Source organism: Leishmania braziliensis, chromosome 22 (genome assembly GCF_000002845.2).
Source record: "Leishmania braziliensis MHOM/BR/75/M2904 complete genome, chromosome 22".
NCBI classification, from domain to species: domain Eukaryota; phylum Euglenozoa; class Kinetoplastea; order Trypanosomatida; family Trypanosomatidae; genus Leishmania; species Leishmania braziliensis.
In genome coordinates, this window is record NC_009314.2 from 394,118 (window position 1) to 414,801 (window position 20,684).

A 20,684-nucleotide genomic window follows, 5' to 3' on the forward strand; every position below is an offset into this window, starting at 1 on the left:
GTAATAATAGCGAGTAGAGAGCGAGAGAGCAGCGGAAAAGAGACGCACTTGTCAACAGGGCCCATCAAACGCGACGGAGAGCGAAGGGCAACAGCTTTGTGCTGTGGAACAGAAAAGGAGGGAAGGGCGCTTGAGGCACGTGCTGCTGTTTCCTTCTCGTCTCCCCCCCCCCCACCTCTTTCCCTCTCCCTCTCTCTCTCATGTCTGCAGAGGAGGGGGATGCGCTTCAAGTGCTCGTTCAATTCACCATTGTGTTGATGCACACACACACACACACCCATCGCCTTCAGGGAAAGAGGGGGGGGCACACTAAGAGGTGTCACCAACCATACCCCTTTCATTTTCTCCAATCCCCATTCTTGTAGCGCACCCACTTCAGTGTTGGCGCATGTGTGCACGCTGGCCATCTTGCCAACATCTGTCTCCTCACGTACGCTATCACCGCAGCTACTACTACTGCTACTTTCTTTCCCTCCCTCTCCTCCACTCTACCTCCTCCCTGTCGGCGCGCGCGCCTGCAGTGGTGCGTCTCTCTGCTCGATCCAATTAAGTGCGCACAACTGCACACACTGAGCCCGCAGTATAGCGACCTCCCTCTCTTGTGGTTACGTTGTTTTCCCTCCTTCTTCTCCCCCTCTGCTCATAGAGTGTGCAGCCGGCCCAATACCATCCTTGTTGTTCACTTTCACGAGTCCACGTAGTTCGCGGAGTCCTTGTCGGCACACGTGTCACTCGATCTCCGCTCACACACGTGTACACCTCCTCCCGTCACCACCGCCATCACCCCGCCTCCCAACCCCAAGCACACAGGCGCAAGATGGCGTCTGTGTCACCCTCCGAAACAGGCAGCACGCTCATCACGTTCCTGCAGCACCTGCGCGGCACCCTGGTCGAGATTGAGCTGAAGAATGCCTCCATCGTCTCGGGCGAAATCGCCTACGTCGATGCCAACATGAACACCTACATGTCACACGTAAAGATCACCAGTAAGGGAAAGAACCCCGTAGAGGTGGAAGAGTACATGGTGCGCGGCAGCACCATCCGCTACATCATTCTGCCGGAGAGCCTCAACACGTACGATGTGCTAAAGCAGGCCTCCGCAAAGAAGAATGGCGCAGCGAAAAAGTAAAGGGTGTCCTGGGGAGGGAGGGAGGGGGGGGCGGCGGCGGCGGCACTCACCACGGAAGAGAGGTGCGCATTCCCGCGTCCGGGTGGGGCAGGCGGATTATAGAAGTGTGCTGGTGGGCGGGGGAAGGAGACGAAGAGGCGCACAGAGGCGAACGGAAAGAGGGAGTCAAGAGCCCCCTTTGATTTGGTGGAGATGCCCAGCAACGCGGCTGACCGTTCGGCGCCTCACTTTCTAAGGAATCTCCCTCTGGTGCTGTCCATGAGCGAGCGTAGAGGGAAAGAGAGGGGGGGGGCGTAGAGTACTCGAGCCGATGGCTGCACTGTGCACCGTCTTCGCTAACATGAAGCTCACGGAGGGTCGTTCTGTCTTCGCCTCCCCCTCGCATTTGTATCTCAGCCAATGGTAGCCATGGAAGACACGCGCGCAGTGGCATCCGTGTCGCTTGTGACCCGTGCGCAAAGATGCTGTGCCACGGGTAGCATGGCTCCAGAAGAGGGGGGCGGGCGGACCTGAATGCTGGGCACGTGTGTGTATGTGGGTGCGTCAGTGCATTGTCTGTGTAACGTTCGTTCACTTAAGGCAAAGGTGAACGCGACAGAGAAGGATGCCGTTCGGATGAAAACTACAAGCCAAGAGGCCGCTGGCGCTCTCTCTCTCGCGTGGGTGCACATATTTGCCCTGCCCGGTCTCTCCTCCTCCTCCTCGCCTGACCGGCACCTTTTCTTTGCTGAGCGAGTGAGGTGGGGGCCACCGCCTTATAGGCAGCTCATCTGCTCCACCAGGCACTCCCTGTTCGCTTTTCGAGGTCTCCGTAGCTTCAGCCTACACTCTCCTCACTTTTACTATCACTATTTTGCATGTTTCTCTACACGGGCTCGATGGTCACGCACCCTCACTCCATTTGGCCACCACACACACACACCGTCCCTTCGCTCGCTCCGAAGCGAGTACACGCACCTACGCTTACATTTACCCAGGAGTGTGTCTTTCCGCCCTCTTCACCTGCCGGATCGTGTCAGTAACGCTGACCTCGAGTGGAACGAGGAAGCTGAACTACTAAGAATCGTGTGAGCGAGTAAGACATGCGTACGGTGTTGCAGACGACGACCACAGCCACGCCGCCGCTGCTGTCGCAGCAACAGCAGCAGCGGCAGCATCACCAGCCACAGCAGAGCCACTTCCATGCGAACGTGATAGCGTTGCGGAGCCTGCAGCACCGGATGCAGCTGCGCGCGGAAGCGGCGCAGCCATCGCATGCCGGCCCCTCATTTCATTCTCACAGTGCAAGTGGCCCATCAGCGTCGTCACCACAACACCGCCACTGCCAACGCTGTGCCACTCCACCTGCGCCACTCTCTTCCTCTCCACGAAAGTTGACGACAACGCAGACAACACCAGCGATCCCTGGCGTACCCTTTTCCGCTTGGTCACCACAGCTGCACGCGGCTGTTTTACGAGTGGCAGACTTGGGTGAGGTGGATATTACCGCCGGGGCGTGCTGCACGGCGCTGGGCATGGTGCGGCGAACAGCAACGGCGCAGCTGCCAGAGATGTGCCACCTTGTCCACGTAGCTAGTGACGGAGAAGGCACACCAGCTGCAGGAAGGTCGCCAGGTGCGTGTGGTGCCTGCATGTGTCGCCGCTGTGACTGTCTTAACAGACCCTACGCAAGTAGGGAGGAACAGCAGCACCGTAATCACAGCCGACACCATAGCCGTCATCGCAAGCGGCATGCCAGTAGCAGCAGCAGAAGGCACCGTAATGACTCAGCCGTCCCCGGTCCTTCTTCACCTGGCCCGCCCAAGCCCTCCACTGCAACAACGGCTCGTCTGCCAAGCGCCATTCCGCTCCTTGCAATGCCTGCCAACACTTCACCGGTCGCGTCTCCGTTTCGTGACCAGGACGTGCTGGAACGCATCATGGCCAAGTACCGCACCCCTCCGACACCGCTCGCGGAGTCGGCACAGCAACAACAGCAGCCGCTGCACATCTTCGTTCATTGCGGATGTGACCAGATGGGGGCTCCTGCACCAGCAACTGCACCAGGACCGGCAAAGTACACAGCGACGGTTGCCTCGCCTCCCTCAACTCCGCCACCAGCCGCGTCCGTTCCACCACCGCCACCAGCCGCGTCTCTTCCACCACCGCCACCAGCCGCGTCCGTTCCACCACCGCCACCAGCCGCGTCTCTTCCACCACCGCCACCAGCCGCGTCCGTTCCACCACCGCCACCAGCCGCGTCTCTTCCACCACCGCCACCAGCTGCGTCCGTTCCACCACCGCCACCAGCTGCGTCCGTTCCACCACCGCCACCAGCCGCGTCCGTTCCACCACCGCCACCAGCTGCGTCCGTTCCACCACCGCCACCAGCCGCGTCTCTTCCACCACCACCACCGGCAGGTGCTGGCCCGCTTGTGCGGTCGCCACTACTGGTAGTCGCTCCGCCGCCGAGTGCGTCTGTGCCTGCGACCCCACCGGTGGCTGCAGGTCCACCGCTAACGTCGGGGTCCACTACTGCGCCTACCAACTCCTCAATAGACAAGGAGAGGCAGATGCTGCTGGAGAAGGCTGATAAGTACGTCTGGCAGCTCGAGCAGGAGGTGCAGCACCGCTCTCTGCATTATAACGTCGTGCTTCAGCAGCTAGCGGAGGAAGAGGCACGCAGCACAGCGCTACGCCACGACCGAGACGCGCTTCTGGCGCTCAATAGTGGCCTGCAGGCCTCCCTGGGCTACACCCGAGGCAGCAGAGACTCACGACAGCAACACCAAAACGGAAGCTTTACCCCCTCCTCTTCCACGTCATCAAGAGAAACGACGCCAACGGCATCGCCTCAAGGTGCAAGTGAATCAACCATGAACAAACCACCACCGTCACAGCAGCAGCAGCCTGCGCGCCGTCTCCCACCTGCGGTCGAGTCCGTCTATGCCTCTCTGCAGACCCCCGCGGATGCTAGCGTAGCACCCGTGCCATTGCCTGCTCCGCCACCATTGGCCACCTCTGCCCCAGCACCCACCGCAACTGCGGCAGCAGAAGGCCGCACGAGCGCCACGCAAGAGGTGTTACGGCACGTACTACTCGAGCGCGAAGCTGCACTCCAGTCGTCGCCGCGGCCCACCACTATGACGGCGGCAACAGGTACGACGGGGAGCATGCCTCACCTTGGCTACTCGGACGGACTGCGCCGCTACGTGGACTTCCTTTATCAGGAAGCAGAGGCTGGTGCCGCGCATGTGCGTCGGGCGAGTCTTCCCCTGGCAGCTCCGGCGGCCCCTGCCGCCGCAGCGTCATCCCTCGCACCCTCACCTCCGCTGACAGCCTACCAGCTGCCGCAGTATTACCATACCAGTCCGGCTGGCGTTGGCACAGTGTTGTCGTTGGCGAACCAGGCGCAGGTACAACAACAGCGGCAGCGCCAGCTGGAACTCGAGCAGCTCCGGTTAGAGGTGGCAGTAGAGGGAGAGCGTATGAAGACAGACATGCAGCGCTGGCGCGCCTATCTTCAGCAGCAACAGCAAAGACATTGAAGTGCGCCCACAGCCCCTTCACGTCTTCGTGATAGACTGGGGTTTCGCTCTCCCTTCCTTATTATTTTGCTTGTTTCCCATACATCGTATACTGTGTGCAAACTTGAAGCAGTCTCGCACACATGTGCATCCCCCTCTCCCCACCACCCCTCAACACAACCCCTCCCATACACACACACACACACAGCGGCTTCGCCCTTCCCTGTGGGGTGGCATAGACGATAGACGCTCATGCACTTTGCTCTTCGCTCTCTCTCTCTTTCTTTCTCGCTTGCTCAGTATCTGTGATTCCCTTTTCGGTGAACAACACGGGCGATGACTTGGTGCTGCGTACTGATGCAGTGGACCGTATGCACGTAGATGTATGTGCGCGTGTAGCTTACATCTCGTCTTTGGCTTGAGGGCGGTTGGGGGAGGGGAGGGTCTAGATAGGTGGCTTCATGAGTGCCGTGGACAGTCACTCAGAGAGTGTGGTGGGGGTGGGCAAGATGTAATGATAGAGGTACTGAGAGAGCTGTTGTGCATGGACCGTGGGCAAGCGTGTATGCTAGCTCGTGGTGAGGGTGCAGGCGACAGTAGCACTGCAAGACGACGCCGCGCGAATCATGCTCTTCACCCTCATACGCCAGCGCATCACCCCTGTCTCTCTTCCGCTTCAACTCAGCTCCTTTCGCTTTAGGAGCGCTGCCGACTCTGTTAGCAAAGCGAGCTAAAATGCCACTCAAGCATGCTTGAATTGATTTTTCTCCATCACCATCAGCGCCAGCAAATCCCTTCCTCCTCACCTCCCTACATTGCTCTTGAGCTCACTTCCACCACCTCCTCCCTAATTACCTCGCACACTCCATTGGCGCAGCCACTCGCCAGTAGTTGTCCCGCACCACAAGCACAACCACAGTAGCGGAGAACTGCAAGAAAGGGAAAGTGCATCGGAACACGCTGGGCTGGCTTCGCTCCTCAACCTCGGAAGCGTCTGAGCGTGAACTTCAGCACCAGCATCGCCAGAAGCGACGAATGAATTCTCCAGCTCCGTTGACTGAGGCGGAGCAGCTCGACCTCCTCGTTGCCGGTGAGCGTCTCGACGACACGGAGGCGCAGGATACAACCCGCTTCCTCGGGACCAATAGGCGTCACATGTACGCGGACGGTCTGCTGAGCTGCGCTGTCTACACCTTCAGCGGGCTGCAGCACATCCAAGGACAAAGCAATGCCCTGACGCTGCTCACCATGTGGACGGTTGGGACGACTTTCCTGGTCGACGTGGCAGAGCGGAAGCACCTGCATGAATCCCTGCAGAGCACGCTTCGCATTGCAACGGCAACAAGCAAAGCTGAGGCGCTGGTATTGCACGATCAGCCGCAAGACGATACTACGACAACATCGACTCTAGGAAAAGCAGCAGTGGCACCGGCGCTGTCCACCGCCTCCGGTACGGTGTCATCAGTGATGATGAAGGCTGCCCCACAAGACAAGGAGAAGCTCGCAGAACAGCAGCGCAAGGTGTTCCTAACGCAGGCGGTCGCGTCGTGGGTGTGGATGCTGGCCTCTTTCCAGCAGTTTAAGGTGCACAAACGGCTCAAGTGGTGCGGGTACAGCAGCTGGGTGGGACTCGGCTGCACGGGGTACTACACAACTCGGCATCTCTATAACCTGCTCGTGAAGTAGGAGGAGAGAGGAGAACGTGGATTGCAGATCCACGCCGCCACACTGGGGCGTGGCGGACTCACGTGTGTGCTCGGTAGGCGCACCAGGACCCATTCATGAGGCAGTGGCCTCGGGTGCATTTCTTTCCTTTGCCTCCTGTCGGCCCGTGGGTGTGTGTGTGTATGTGCGTGTAACCTCCACGCATTGTGATTGGCGCGTGATTGACCTTCGATGGACTCGGCGGTGAGCGCCAACAGGAACGTCATGCGCACAGATGCGTAGCTACATGTCGGAGAATAATAACAACACGTGAGGGTTGGGGCGATGAGGCCTGCAGAAGCAGGCATGGAAAAGGGGAGGGGGGACGGAGAACGGGGCCTGCGAAGGTGTAGGCGAGGGAGGCAGTGGCGGACGTGACGATCGACTCTCAGCCTCAATTCTCGGAAGCTGAGGGAAAACGGTACAAGTCAAGCGGAACGGCGGGGGAGTTCGCACATACACGCGCGCGTGCGTTACTTTCTGGGCATCTTTTATTCTGCAAAGCTGAGCTGCGCTTTTCCGCCACACGTCCCTCCACCCCTCTCCCTCTCCTTCCTCTTGCACAGTGCCTTTCCTTATGTAGCTGCTTGTGTATATCAGCCTCTGCTGGGCTCCTGCGCGAGCAAAGGTACCGCGGTCAATCGCAGCGATAAAGCGAAGGCCATGCACTGCCACATTACCCGCACCTTCGAGATGATGATGATGATGGTGTCGCCCCCCCACCCCCTCTCTTTATTCATTCACTGATTCCTCTCCCTCTCAGTGACGAGCACACTCTTCCCCTCTCTCCCTCTCACCGTTCTTCCCTTGTTGGCTTGGGCGAGTGTAATGAGACAATATATGTATCTCGCTCCTCTCCAGCGTTCACAGCAACGCCACATCATCGCTCCTCACACAGCTTCTCTATCTATACCCTCCCCTACTCTCCACAACAACTGCACACATCCGCATAGCACGTGTGCACCTCGTTCCTTCTCCGAAAGACAGCCCACCCAGCCCCACGCCCCAGTACTCTCTCGTTCTCTCCTTTCGGTCGGCTTCATCATCTAGTGACTGGGACTCTTGTCGCTTGCCGGTGGGCTCGCGTTTTCTTTTGCGTTTCGTGCGCTTTTACTTGCTTCCTGACCTGCGCATGCGAGCGTCGTGCTGTCTGTGAACAGTGGACTGCCTCTTCTCCTCTAGGGCTCGTAGAGAGTCTCCACTCACCCCCCCCCATCCTTCACCCCAGCACTCAAAAAAGCCAGCGTAGAAGCTCACCCAGTCGGTTGGCACACACACCCACACACACACACACGCACAGTACATAAAACCTATCCGCAACTTCCTGCTTCCACCTGCATTCTGCCTCTCACGTACCTCCTGCCCACACCTCTGGATAGCTGAGAGGTCAACAATGAACACTGAGCAGCAGCACTTCAAGGAGATTCACCGCGAGGCGGTCATCTTAGCGGAGATGAAGCGACGACTTGGTCTCTCGGTCACCACAGCCGTATTGTCCTCAGCCGCCGCCCATGCGTCGGCAGCGACGACGGCAACAGTGCTCAAGTCTTCGGAGGAAGAAGTTGCCCGCAATGTGTACGACATGTATGGGTTGTCCATGGCGACGGTGAATGCATATCTGTTACGCTACCTGCGCTCCAAGGGTCTCAACATCGATGATGCTGTGGCGAAGCTGCGCCGCCGTCGCGCCTTTGAGCAGACACTCCCGATGATCAGTATCACTCCCACCACTGTCGCGGCGCTGCGCAGTGGGGCCTTTTATCTGCTGAACCGCGACCTTGAGGGCCGACCGGTGCTGTACATCAACATAGCCGCCTTCACACTGCCCACGCTAGAACTGGACGAGGCACAGCGGGTACTTGTAATTATTTCTGAGTTCATGCAAGCTCAGTGTCTGCTGAAGAACAACGAAGATGCGGCGGAGCAGCAGCAACGCCGTCGCCAGTGCGCCAATTCCACCGCGGCAGCGAACTCACTTGTCAATGGCAGCCGCGAAAACAACGGAGGCGGAACGACTGCCGCGGCGCAGGCAGTGGCCGAGATGGAGGAGGCCGTCAGTCACCTCCAGCAGTTCACGCTGCTCATCAATGAGGAAGGGGGGTCGTGGGCGTTACAGGCGTCCTTCCTTAATAACCTCAGCATCCTTCTTGGAATGCTCCCTAAGTACTACCCGCTGATGCTCGGCGCCGCTCTGGTCCTCGGGGCCTCCTTTGAAGTACGCACCGCCATCAAGGCATGCCTCAGCAGCAGCTCCGCGGATGTGCGGGAGTCGGTGCAGATGATCGAGAGGGACGACCTGCCGCGGTACATGGACGCCCGCAACATCCCCATCGAGCTCGGTGGTCGCGCTCAGCTTGTCGGAAGCTCCATGCACTTTTCGGATGCAGTGCTGCGGCACTGGTTTGCACTCACGACACGAATCGAAGAGGAGCGCGTGTGCGGCGGGAGTGTCCCCGATTCAAAGGCGGCACCAACCCCACCGGCAACCGCCGCAGACCCCACCGGCGACGCTAGAGCTGTCAACAGCCGCAAAGAGGGCAGGGGTGTTGAGACCATCTCGCACCCGCTGCTGCGCCCCCTGTACGTGCCACCACCGCCGCTGGGGACGACGCAGAGGGGCATTTCCCTCCAGCGGCACGCAATCGAATTCCAACACCTTAGCAGCAACGGTGGCAGCATTGCCGGGGAGATCGTAGGGTCTGGCTCGCTAGGGCTGAGGCAGCCTAGCAAGTGCGGCGGCAGCTCCAACACGTACAACCGAAGGCATGACGTCATGCCTCTAACTACCGCTGTCATAACGACACCGCATGGCACGCTGGCCGGACAGAAGGATATGGCCGCGGCGACAGTGACCTTCGGCACGCTCCGCACCGAAGACGTGACGGATGACGGAGTTTGTTCGGCGCTCTCCGCCCCTGACGACTGCGACGACGGTGTCGAAGACGAGGACAGTGGCGTCGGCCTGCACACCCCGAATTCTGGTGTCCCCACATACCAGCTCTACACTGCCGCTTCTTCCTCCCTCGCGGGTAGCTTGGCAGCTGAGGGCGAGATGCACCAAGCCTCCCTTGGCGCGAGCCACAACAGCCATCACTTAACTGCATCGCTGCGCAATCCTGCATCGGCGACCATGTCGCGCGAAGAAGCGGCTCACTTTGTCGACTACCCAGACGACGCGATCGCGGCGCTGCGGCAGGAGCGTCGGCGGCGTCAGCGCGCGGAGCAGGCATTGCAGTTTCGAGACTTAGGGGTCGCACTGGACATGCGGAACGCCTCCAGAATCGAAAGGGAGCTAGCGGCCATGCACCAAGACCTCAACGTGCTGGTGGCGGAAATATTGGTCAAGGCGGAGGCAGCTAGAACGCGGCAGAATGCGCCACCGACGCTCAAACAGCTGCTAGATCTGACTCTCACCGCCTTTGAGAACGCTACGCGCACACCGTCAACAGTGCCCGCCATGGTGCTGGCGGAGCCAGCGCAGCGTGATGCCGTGAGCTCAAGGTGCTGTATCTTCATGTAGCCGTAAGCTTTTCGCGGATTGTACTGCCGTCCCTTGTGGTAGTAATCGCCCCCCTCCCTTGCGTGCGAACGCACACACCTCTCTGTGCGCCTGTTTTAGTTTGTGCGGCGACGCAGCCTTAGTGTCCCCTCTCTCCACATTTTTCTGCATCTCTCAGCAACCCACCACTGCCATCTCCTCAGTAGCTGTACCGCTGCTCCCTACGCCTGTCACATTCAACCCTGTCGGTTGTGTTGCGTATTTTTTGACGTCGTGGTGTGTAGCCATTCGAGGAGATGCTGCCACCACTCCTCTTTGTGCTCCACGTGATCGAGGTGCCCTCGTACTCGAGAGACGCACGTGCACAAGCGCTGTCCCCTTCCCACTTTCGTCGCTTTTCTGCGGTGCGTCACCCCTTTTTGTTTCGCTCTTGCTGCCTCTACTGTTACCCTTTACCCCTAACTCTCTGGGCCTCTTCCTCTGTGTAGCTGCGGGCCCGTGTGCTCTGACTCACTTGGCGATTCCACTCGTTGTACTCCTCCTTCTCCCCCTTTTCCACAGAATATGCATGTAGAGAGAGAGAGAGCAGAGAGAGAGAGGAAGTGCGTCTGCGCCGTGGCATGTGGATTTTCTCTGCTCGGCGGCTGTGGTGCGGTGAAAGGCTGTGATTAGCGTGTACGTTCAAAGAGAGAGCAGAGCAAAGACAAAGGTGCAACGGTCAAGCACGGATGAACTGTGATCGGTGCACGCGTGCGCGCACTGTGCGACGCCACAGAGTCGTCACGTTCAGCTCTTTCTCCCTCTCAATTGTGATGGTGTGCGCGGCTCGCTTTGCTCGCGCTCTCCCTCTCTTCTGTAGGGACTTCTCTGCGGGCTCCTTTCTCTTCTTATTGTTTCCCTGTGCGGTGTGCGTCTTTAACGGTCAAGTTTCTTCTCCCGTGTCCCCCCACTGCTCTGACAAAGCAGCACGCAAGTACCGATTCAGCGCAGGCACTTTGATTGAACTGCGTATACTCGACCCTCTGATTCCTCCCCCTCCTGCCCCTTCTCCTACTCCCTTACCTTATCTTCTTCTATCTGTCCTCTGCGCCTGCGAGTCTCTTAGTTGCACTTCGTGCCTTGCCCTAGTACCTCGCACGGAGCAACGAGCACACCTACACGGAGTGCGTGTCAGCACACGCGCTTCACACTGTGCCACCTGCACGCGCGGTGTGTGTGTGGGTGTGTGCATTTTTGCTTGTCTCTCTCTCTCTTTCGCCTCTCTTCGGTTGCATCTCACTGTCTGTGTGTCCGCTGCCCCTTTTGCTGGTGCTCTTGCTTCTTTTTCCCTACTCGCTGTGCTACTCGTCATCTCCCCTCTCGCGTTCCGCCTCCCACACCCACACACCCATCGTGCCGCTCTCCTCTCCCTACCCTTTCTGGTTCTCCACTCCCCACTATCAACGCGAAGGGCAAAGAGTGTGCGAGAGCGAGCAGGAAAGAGGAGGCGCGTCTTCCTCCTGCCCTACCGCGACTTGGTACGTCTGTCTCCATAGCCTGCGCGTGTGAGTACCCCCCCCCCTTCTCAGCAGGGAGCGGAAAGCTCGAGAGGCGGCATATAAGCGTTACGCCTACAGAGACCAGCAGTAGAAAACGAGTGAAGTGAGTGGAACATGCCTACCGACGCGCACAGCCAACAGGGATGGGATTCGATGCGTTACTCAACACCTTCTGCCTGTCGTGCGTCGTCCTCTTGGGGCTGTGGGTCATAGCCCATGTAGTGCAGGCGGCGGAGCTCCGCCTCATGCTCGTGGCCTACACGCAACACAGAAAATACGTCTTCGTCGTACCCTTCGTGCCGCTGCTAACGCGGCTGTTTCACGAGATGGCCGTGCCGCAGTTTGTGGCATCTGATGCGATCCAGCGTGGCGAACTGCCGCCAGCGACGATGACGCGTGGTCATCACACGCGGGCAGAGGGACCCATGGAGTACGTTGGCGCGGACGGTGCCCCGTCAGTACCAACGTTGACAGGCGCCCACAGCGTCACCAGCGCGCCGTTGTCACCGCCGTCCACGTCGACGCCTAACGCAAACCTGCGTCAGTCACCTCTCCACACCCTCGCCAACGGCACCCGGGGCAGAGCCAGCAAGGCGAGCAAAGAGAAGAAACGCAAGTGGGCTGGCGACGTCGCTGATCGAGAGAACGTGCCGTACCAGCAGGAGCAGCAGCAACAACAGGGATCGGTGGCAGCGGTTATTGTGGACTCCACACGCTCGGCCGTTGATGGCTCGGATTTGACCTCCTCGCCTGACCCAGCGTGGTGGACACCACAGCTGGAAGGTCGATGCTTAGTACTAGGCCTCCACCTGCCGCTGGAGCTGCTGCCAGCTGCATCACGTGGCTCAGGCATCAGCAGTGACACGGGCAACGGGCATGGAAGCGGCAGCAGCGTAACAAAGCGGCAGCCGACGGTGAGTCTTCAACTCAAGAAGTACCAGCTCTTACCAGCCTCTCCCATCCTCGCTGAGGCCGCGCCGTCGCGAGCCTTGCGCCCTCATCGATTGTTATCCAGCAGCGCAGGGCTGCAGACACAAGTAGCTATTGCACGGCAACTCATGGCGGCACGGGTGCATGTATGCTCCCGTGCCGCACTAAGTCACATGCGGATGAACACATCCGTCGTGCCGTCGCCGCGTCAGCGCTACTCGTCCCCGGCCGCTTCTTGGCCGAACCACGGCACTTGGCCCGCTGGGTCATGGCTTACTCGCGCGTCATTGGAGCACCTGGACTTTGATGATGTCAAGTGTGCCTACACGCGGTACTATCAGCGCCTCCTGGAGATGGCCGTGGCGGAGCAGGCCGCCATCTCCCACGGCGCGCAGAGCGACCGCAAGTCCACGAAGCGTGCGCAGCGCATTTCTGCGATGCTTATGCGCTACCTCGACTTTGCACACATGAGCGACGCTGAAGGTGGTGTCAAGGACGGGGATGCGGAGGGCGGTGCTGAGGGGAACCGCGGCGGTGGCACCAGACTTGGCACCAATCAGGATACGTCCCGCAAGCGAAGGCCCGCGGAAGATCCGAGAACCACAGGTGGAAGTGGCAACAGCGCAAGCGGCCCCCTGTCGCACAAGAAGCGCAGAGGCCGCGCTCGAAGTGGAAAGAGTCATCGCAGCGTCGGCGCGGGCACGGCGGGCCTCCCTCAGTGCAGCCACACGCCGAGGATGCCGGTGCTTGGGGCCAGCGTGTATTATCATAGCGACGAGTACGATGCAGGTTGGCGAAGCGGAGACTTGTCGTCAGCGGTGTCGGGCCACAGCCACCTTTACCACGCCGTGTCCCCACTGCCGCCTTCGCAGTCGATACTGCATCTGCCGAGGGTGCCCCAAACCCACTCATCAGCGTCGCTAATGCAGTCGCCACTGCTACCACACGTGCATGAGTCACGACACGGCAGCAGCAAGCGTCACCAACGTGCAGGGGAGACGTCTGGGATCGCGGACGGCGCCGTCGAGGTGCTTGAGGGGCTGGTGGAGCGAGTGCGGCTCGCGCAGACGCTGCGGCCGTGCTACCGATCGCTGCTTTGCACCGTTCGCTTCGCAGCTGAGAGATTTGTTGTGCGTCGTGGTGCGAGCGAGCCGCCAACGTGGACACCACTGCAGACAGTCGCCGTATCACGCGTTGACGCAGCTAACATTACTCATGGTGCTGCATCATCGTCGGTGGCAGACGGCCGTGGCGTGGTGAGGCAGGATTCAGCCCGATCCACCTCACTCTCCTCCTCTTTGCCCTCCCCTCACCAAGCACGCTTGCGTCAGCAACACGGAGGCGGGGACAGCGACAGCGCAAATCTGGTGTGCTCGCCCGTGGTAACCAGAGGCGCGTCCGCTTCAGATTTAGGTGCTCAAAGCAGTGAGAACATGTTTGGTCTCCCTGGAGACCCGGGCAATCAGCGTGGCAACTCCGACAGCGTCGCCTCTGGCACCCTCGCAGCGTTGTCATCGCAGATCTCAAGCAGCTTGGCCGACAGTCAATCACCAACAGACACGCGCTTCCTTTCCCCCCTTCCATCGCGACCCTCGTCAGCGACGGTCACACCGGTGGAAATCCGCATCGAGCACGGGAACAACGGCGCCAGTCTCCATAGCCACCCCAGCGACCCGCCACCGCCCGCTCTGCCTCTTCCACCGCTGGAAACTCCCTCCTCCGCCTTCGCCTCAGCGCAACTCCTCCTTCCCGAGCTCAGTATCACCACACCTCCAGATTCGTCCGCCGAGCACGTGGTGCCACTCGACATACCATCGGCGAGTGCTGGCAACAGCGGCAGCGCCAGCGCTGTGAACGCGGCAATTGAGTTTCTGCGTACGAGTCGGCTGCAGGAAAACAACAAGCGAGCTGCTCTCGCGGCAGGCACCGGCAACAGCGCCGTTGTCCCCTCGTCCTCTTCCACATTGCAGCAGAATACAACATCCAGACTTATCAGCAGCAGTACCTACTCGACGACGGCTGAACTTGCCGCGACCCGAGCACCGCACGAAGACGGGCTACCGCACTGGAACGCCAAACGTGATTTCTCGATGAGTGCTGGGGGCGCGCTGCGGCGATCGTGGGGTGTCAGCACCAGCAGCGACGAGGTGCAGCAGGTGACTGCTGCTGCAGGAGCTGCGCAAAAGCCAATGCCCAGCGCGGCAGTACCGAAAAATACTTCTCGCGTCAAGTCCGCCGCCTCGTCGCGACCCCAGCAACAACATCCACAACGTGTGCCGAGCAGCATCGAGGAAGCTCCGCAGAGCGCTGCCGCTGCTGCAACACAGTCCCCGTGGCGCATTGCCGCGAGTGCGTCTCCACCGTCGCTCCAACCGCGCCCAACGGACTTGCGTGTTGTCTACGTGATTGGAGCTGATCGCGCGACGCTGCTTCGAAGCCTCACGCTGGACGCAACGCGCTGCTTCGCAGCAGGGACACAAAACTTCCTTTGTTTCTTCACTCGAAGGGACGAGCAGTGTGCGCGGCGGCGGCACATTGAGCTGCTCGATCAACAGAATGGGGCTGAGTTGCCCCGCGGGACGCGCCGCAGGACGCTCGCAGGCGCTTCTCGGCCATTCGGGCAGCATGACCAAAGTAACGACGCTATCCACAGCACTCACCCGAGCAGTGCAGTGCCTTTGCACAACCGTGCGGAGGAGAAATCGTCAAGCGCTAGTGCCGCGGCTACGTTGCGCAGCGTCAAGGAATCGCCATGGCAGGATATGAGCTCCTCCAGCGGTGGTTTGCCCATAGGTGCCCTTGAAGAGATGCACGATGGCGTCTTTGGAGACGCCGGCACAGCTAATCAGCAGCCGCGTGCGACGATGTTGAGTGCAGCGAGTCACGTCAACACCGTCGCCACCACCGTCACGATGCCGTCGGCACATCAGCGCGACGACCCTTTCTTCTCCAGCCTGCAGAGTCTCGAGAGCAGCCTTCACTCAGTACGGGAACTCCCAGCAGCGAGCACGCTGCGGGATAGCAGAAGCAGCAACGCGCCGGTTGTCCTCACGTCTCCAAACACCGCAACTGCCGTCGCGACGTCAGACGGCGATATTGTTGCCCAAACACAGCCGTCGCCATCGCTGTCGCCAGACTCGGGGAAGCCGGTGGAGACCACGAGTACCTCTGACGGTTCCCTCTTCTCTTTGCCCAGCCTCGATGGCGCCCGCGATAGCAGGGGCGACACTGGCCACGCAGAGCGACGGTGGAGTGTTAGCGAAAAGGACTGGAAGGCGCCACTGCAGAGCCAAGGAGCGACCGGCAGAACGACCCCGCTGCCCCCATCCGCTTACATGGACATCTCCACAACGTACAGCCACCCACCGACTAAAGCAGTCGCCAAGGTCGCTAAGCTGCTCCCCCGGGAAGCAATCATCGCCACTAACTTCCAAACGGGTAACCGAGGCACCCTTGACTACGGTGTCACTGCTGCTGCCACCACCACCACCAACACGGTCGCTGACGCTGCTGTTCAGCCAGGGCGTTTGGCATCGCACTCTGAAGAACTAGCAGCAGCTGATCATAAGCGCCTGGGTGTCGCCGCTACCGCTGCGGCTGTTGCGGGTCCTGTGTTGGATGTGACGCCGCCCACAGCAAGCACAGCCGCCTTGCCTCTTCCCGCGGCATCCTCACCTACGAAAGCTAGCGGAAAGACCAAGAAGGGTGCATCAGTAGCAGTGGATAACGCTGTCGCTCGAGCAGCCGGGGCTACCGCCTCTGAAGCCACCGTCAACGTGACTCACGCACCAATGTCTCCGCTGCCCCGTCCGGCGCACCCGGTCGCCATCGATTCGGTGCCGGCTCACGACGTCCGACAGTACCTCGCGGCCGTTGGCGTGACACTGCCGGAGCAAGCGTACCTCCTCCGCGACGCGGGCGCGTTGACGCCGCTCCAGCAGCTGCAGCATCGCCTCGCTGCCCCCGTGCACACCACTGGCACCGCCGCGACTGGCGCGGCGGTACCACCGTCCTTCGGTGGTACTGCGGCACACCGCCGCGCATTGCTCTCTGCCTCTGCCGATGCGGTGCTAAATCGGGGCGCCACTCGCATTCTGGAGGGGCAAGTGGAGGTTGCGGAGTTGTCGCTTGATGTACTGAGCCGTCAGATATCGCCTTATGTACCACTGCAGCCGCCAATGCTAAGCGACAGTGATGACGCTGACGGTGCCGAGAGTTCGATGGGTGACAGCAGCAGCGGAGCCTCTAGCGATAGCGACGGCAAGGTCGGCGCCAGAGAAGCCGCGGCGGACGCGAGGCATAGCTCACCATCCAGCCAACGCGGGACGCAGCCGCAGAAGCCGAAGAGCACTGCAGCTGTGAACTACCAACTCGGCCGTTCTTCAACGAGTGACGGACCTGCGAAGCATTCCGGCAAAGCGTCGCTCCCACGTCATGCGCATTCGCGGCACTGGCATCAGCAGCACCCCCGGTCGTCAAGGGGCCACGGGCAGTCGAGCGTCCGCACTTCCCTGGAGCAGCGGCAACATCACCATGAGCGGCGTCGAAAGCGCCACCTGGACCGTTGGAACAGACGCATCCAGCGTCGGCGAGTGGCGGCTAGCAAGGTCGGCAACATCCCCGTTGCCGTTGGTGTGCTGTTCTTTACGGCGCCTCCGACGTTGCCTGCGGCGCTGGTGCAGCAGCAGCAGCGGCAGCGGTTGCTCGAGCATCTACACAGCGGTGAGCGAGGGCGGCTATTGGTCCCGGACTGGGCATTGAACGGGCCCGAAGTTGCCGCGCCGGCCCCTGTTTCTGCCGGGGACGTACAGCAGGCCGGGCAGCATGCGTCGCCACCGCCTCCTCACGTCAAGCAATCACCGCAGCCCAACATCTGTGTGACGCTCATTTACACGGCCACCGCCGAGGAGGTCGCGCAGGCGCTGGTGCGAGCCGCAGAAGTCGCTGCATCGCTCACGAACCAGAGCGGCACGTATGATGCGGTCGACGCATCGGACCGCCGAAGCGTTGAGGCCGCTAGCCACCACGGAAGGTGGAGCCTGGCGGTTGCAGAAGCAAGTGAACGGCACACGCATAGCAGCTACGACAGCCACGAGCTCCTGAGCAGCAAAGGTAACAGCGAACTGTACCCGCAAATGCCGCCACAGCAGCGCTCCACCGGCACATTGATGGGGGGAAGTTGGCATAGTTCTCGTGCTCTGTCGCAGGCAAGCACGGCTGCGCCCAGCAACGGCAGTTTTTGCCACTCGTGTCTCTCGGAGAACGTCACGCCGCTTCTGCCGCAGGGGTCCTTTTCAGTCATGGCCCCGGATGTCTTCGCCAACAGCGGGAGCCACCTTCACTACGACCCTGTAACCGTGTCGCCGACATACCAGTGTCACGCCCTGTCACCCCCGAGCGGCTCCTCCGAGACTGCACCTCTTGCTGAAGCGGAGAGCATGAAGAGCCCTGGGTATGGTGGTCGGCACGATGGCACGGCAACACCCAGCGCTGCTGCTTTTACTGATGCTGATTCGGCCTCGCCACTTATGAGTGTGCGTGACAGGCCACCGTCGTTGCTCTTGCTCACCGGGTCTTCGGACAGTGCCTACGATTATCGAGAATGCGGCAGTGGCAACAGAGGAAGTGCCACAGCAGCAGGGGGCGGATGGGGCGGCTTTGGGCACGGCGCCGCTGGCTCTGGTGCTACAGATGATGGTGTCGTGCGCACCGCCACGACCGTGTATGTTGAAAAACTTGAACGGCGCAGCAGCAGCGATGCTGCAGCACACCTCACCAACAGCGAGAACGTTGACGGTGACATTGCGCGAGCAGGATCAGCGCCAGCCTCTTCCAGCGGCGTGCGCGCGAATGAAGCAGAGTTGAAACCCCTGTGTTTCAAGGCCACCGAGGATGGGCGAGGCGAAGAGGACAAGGTCGGGGTGGCAAACAAGCTGATGAACGTGCTGCGCGATTCGGCGTGCTTTCCTGATGGCGTCCCAGTAGACGTCTCCCTCACCTACGTGCGCATAGGCGATGACCTCTATGCCATCACAGAGGTTGTGGACCGCACTTTCCTGCAGTACCGCGAGGAGCGCGTCATGTGGCCTCCCACATCTCGCGAGGAAGGCGATGGTGGCGATGGTTCGCCCACATCGCTCTCCGACAGTGGCGAGGATGTTCAGACAGACGGCTCTCTCTCCTCTTCGTCTGTAGCCCACCTCTCGCTCGCGTCGGGCCCCTCTTTCAACACGCGCGACGTCGCCCTGGAGGCTACCCAGGGCCAGCATAAAGCTGCAGCGCGTCAGCAGCATCGTCGATCGTATCACCGCCGCCGCGCCGTCTCGACAAGCAACTTTGGCAGCCTGTCCTACTCCCTCGCCGGCTCTGCGCCGCTTCGGCCAGGCATGCGGCGGCAAGAGGTGCACATGTGCTGGCGGTGCCTCAGTACCGAGGCGGCGGTCATCTTTATTCCCTGCGGCCACTACGCGGTATGTGAAATGTGTGCAGAGTTGCTGCCCGACTGCTGCCTGTGTCGCATGCCGATCCTGTCGAGTGTAGTGCTGCTGGAGCGCGACAGGCCTCAGCGACAGCAACAGCCTCCTTCAGCGCAGCAGCAACACTAGTGTAGAGGGAGGCGCCATCACGAACGCGAGTCGCACAGAGAGACGCCACGGAGGCGTGCCTTGATCCATACACCCTGCAGGCCCCTTGTTATTGCTCTCGCCTTCGGCCTCCTTGGCACTCTCTCTCTACCTGCGTAGGCGTGTGTGTGTGTGTGTGTGTCTTCCCTTCCCTCTTGCATGTGTGCATTGATGTTTCCAATTCCTCACACGCATACACTACTCACCCACCCGCCCCACCCTCTTTCGCCTTCCACCTGAATCCCTCGCTCGCTCGCTCTCTTCTTACTGCCCCCTCGTCATTGCCATCCCTTCCACGGCAAGAAGCGGGTGTATCCTCGCCTGTGATGCATGTGTATGCGTGCGTCGTTGTTCGGTACGTGAGACGTTCTCTGCACACACATAGACGCATGATCCCCAGTGCCTTCCCTTATCCCCCTCTCTGTCCACCGCCCACCCTTCACCCTTACGTCTCTATGGCTTGTTTGGCTATTTTTTTTTTTGCGACTATCGGCTGCGGGGGTGGGGAAATCAAACACACGCACACACACACGTGTAGACACCCAAGGACTGTCGCCGCCGCTACGCTCGTGTGCTGGTGGGTCCCCTTCATTTTTCCCCTCCCCTCTCTCCCTCGAATACACAGGCCCGCCCTGCAGACGGACACGTACGTTCATCAATATCCCTCTACCCACTAATCGGCTGCTGGATCGCTGAGGTAAAGTAACACGGTTCGCACGCACACAGACACACACACACACACACACTCAGCAGCTTCTCTTTCGCCTTCCCCTGCCCCTCCTCCCCACCCCCTCGCGCTGGACCGAAAAAGCGCAGGCACTTCCAAGGAGAGAAAAGAGACCAAGCGGGGAGAGAGAGGGGAGACACACCGGCCGAGGACCGTGACTGCTGCGAGCAAGTCAGACATCTATCGCTGATCAAGGGAAGACGAGCGACGAGTCCACTAGTGCTCCACGTGTCTGCTCACGCAAACGTGTGTACACCTTACCATCTACTCCGTCTCTCGTGCGTTTCCTGTCGTCATCTTCGCAACTTTGCTCTTCTCTGTTGTTGGTGCTACGCTCACTGTCTTAGAGAAACGCACCTTCTCTGTCATTCCTCCCAACCCTCACGTTCGCGCGCGCACTCGCCCTAATTCAAGTGGAGTCCATCGTACCAGAGGTCGAGACATCAGTGCGTTCGTGTGTGCCTCCTCCCTCCCTCCTCCCCCCCTTTTGCTAACCGCGCGCCGTCTGTCAATACGTTTTCCCTCTTCGGCCCCTTCGCCTCTCTCCACCCACCCACCCACCCCCTGCCTTTCCTTTGCGTGTTTTTGCCTTCTCTCCAGACTCCACCCGCCTCCCTCTTCTTCACGCGCTGAGTGTCTCACTGACGACGAGTCGCTCCTCCTCCGCCCCACATCCTTCTCCCTCCCTCCCGTTCGCTTCTCACCACGTGCGTGTGTGTGTCCTCGTCTTTTGGGTCTCTGCACTTCCTCTCCGTCTTGTCGGCGCTGCGCCTCTCCTCACAGTTGATTGTCCCACGTTGCTCGTGCGTGTGTGGGTGGGTGGGTGTGCGTTACAGTGGCGCCATTGCTGGTGCCTGCGCTATTGCTAGCTTAACATCCTCTTCGCCCTCTTCCTCTCCTCGCCCACACGCACACATACGCGCGCCGGGGTAAGACACGCAGCGTCCAGGGGCACAGGAAGGGGGAAAAAACAAGTAGAAAGAGAGGCAAAAGGGGTCAACGGCGCGTGGCGAGCGACCTACGTGTGC

The 20,684-nt window shown here is 60.4% G+C and overlaps 5 protein-coding genes across 5 annotated transcripts; all 5 read left to right on the forward strand.

The window, feature by feature from the left end:
* Positions 1 to 817: 817 nt before the first annotated feature.
* On the forward strand, positions 818 to 1,129 carry LBRM_22_0960 (putative small nuclear ribonucleoprotein; the record flags this gene model as incomplete). Its single annotated transcript, XM_001564965.1, has 1 exon — positions 818 to 1,129. The coding sequence occupies one exon, from the start codon at positions 818 to 820 to the stop codon at positions 1,127 to 1,129; it is 312 nt and encodes a 103-aa protein (XP_001565015.1).
* A 1,082-nt stretch (positions 1,130 to 2,211) lies between these two features.
* Positions 2,212 to 4,656, forward strand: LBRM_22_0970 (conserved hypothetical protein; the record flags this gene model as incomplete). Its single annotated transcript, XM_001564966.2, has 1 exon — positions 2,212 to 4,656. The coding sequence occupies one exon, from the start codon at positions 2,212 to 2,214 to the stop codon at positions 4,654 to 4,656; it is 2,445 nt and encodes an 814-aa protein (XP_001565016.2).
* A 1,014-nt stretch (positions 4,657 to 5,670) lies between these two features.
* Positions 5,671 to 6,321, forward strand: LBRM_22_0980 (conserved hypothetical protein; the record flags this gene model as incomplete). The annotated part of the gene is made up of 1 exon (XM_001564967.1): positions 5,671 to 6,321. The coding sequence occupies one exon, from the start codon at positions 5,671 to 5,673 to the stop codon at positions 6,319 to 6,321; it is 651 nt and encodes a 216-aa protein (XP_001565017.1).
* Positions 6,322 to 7,732: 1,411 nt separating this feature from the next.
* LBRM_22_0990 (conserved hypothetical protein) lies at positions 7,733 to 9,859 on the forward strand (the record flags this gene model as incomplete). Its single annotated transcript, XM_001564968.2, has 1 exon — positions 7,733 to 9,859. The coding sequence occupies one exon, from the start codon at positions 7,733 to 7,735 to the stop codon at positions 9,857 to 9,859; it is 2,127 nt and encodes a 708-aa protein (XP_001565018.2).
* A 1,660-nt stretch (positions 9,860 to 11,519) lies between these two features.
* On the forward strand, positions 11,520 to 18,911 carry LBRM_22_1000 (conserved hypothetical protein; the record flags this gene model as incomplete). The annotated part of the gene is made up of 1 exon (XM_001564969.2): positions 11,520 to 18,911. One exon carries the CDS (start codon positions 11,520 to 11,522, stop codon positions 18,909 to 18,911), a length of 7,392 nt encoding a protein of 2,463 aa, XP_001565019.2.
* Positions 18,912 to 20,684: the final 1,773 nt, after the last annotated feature.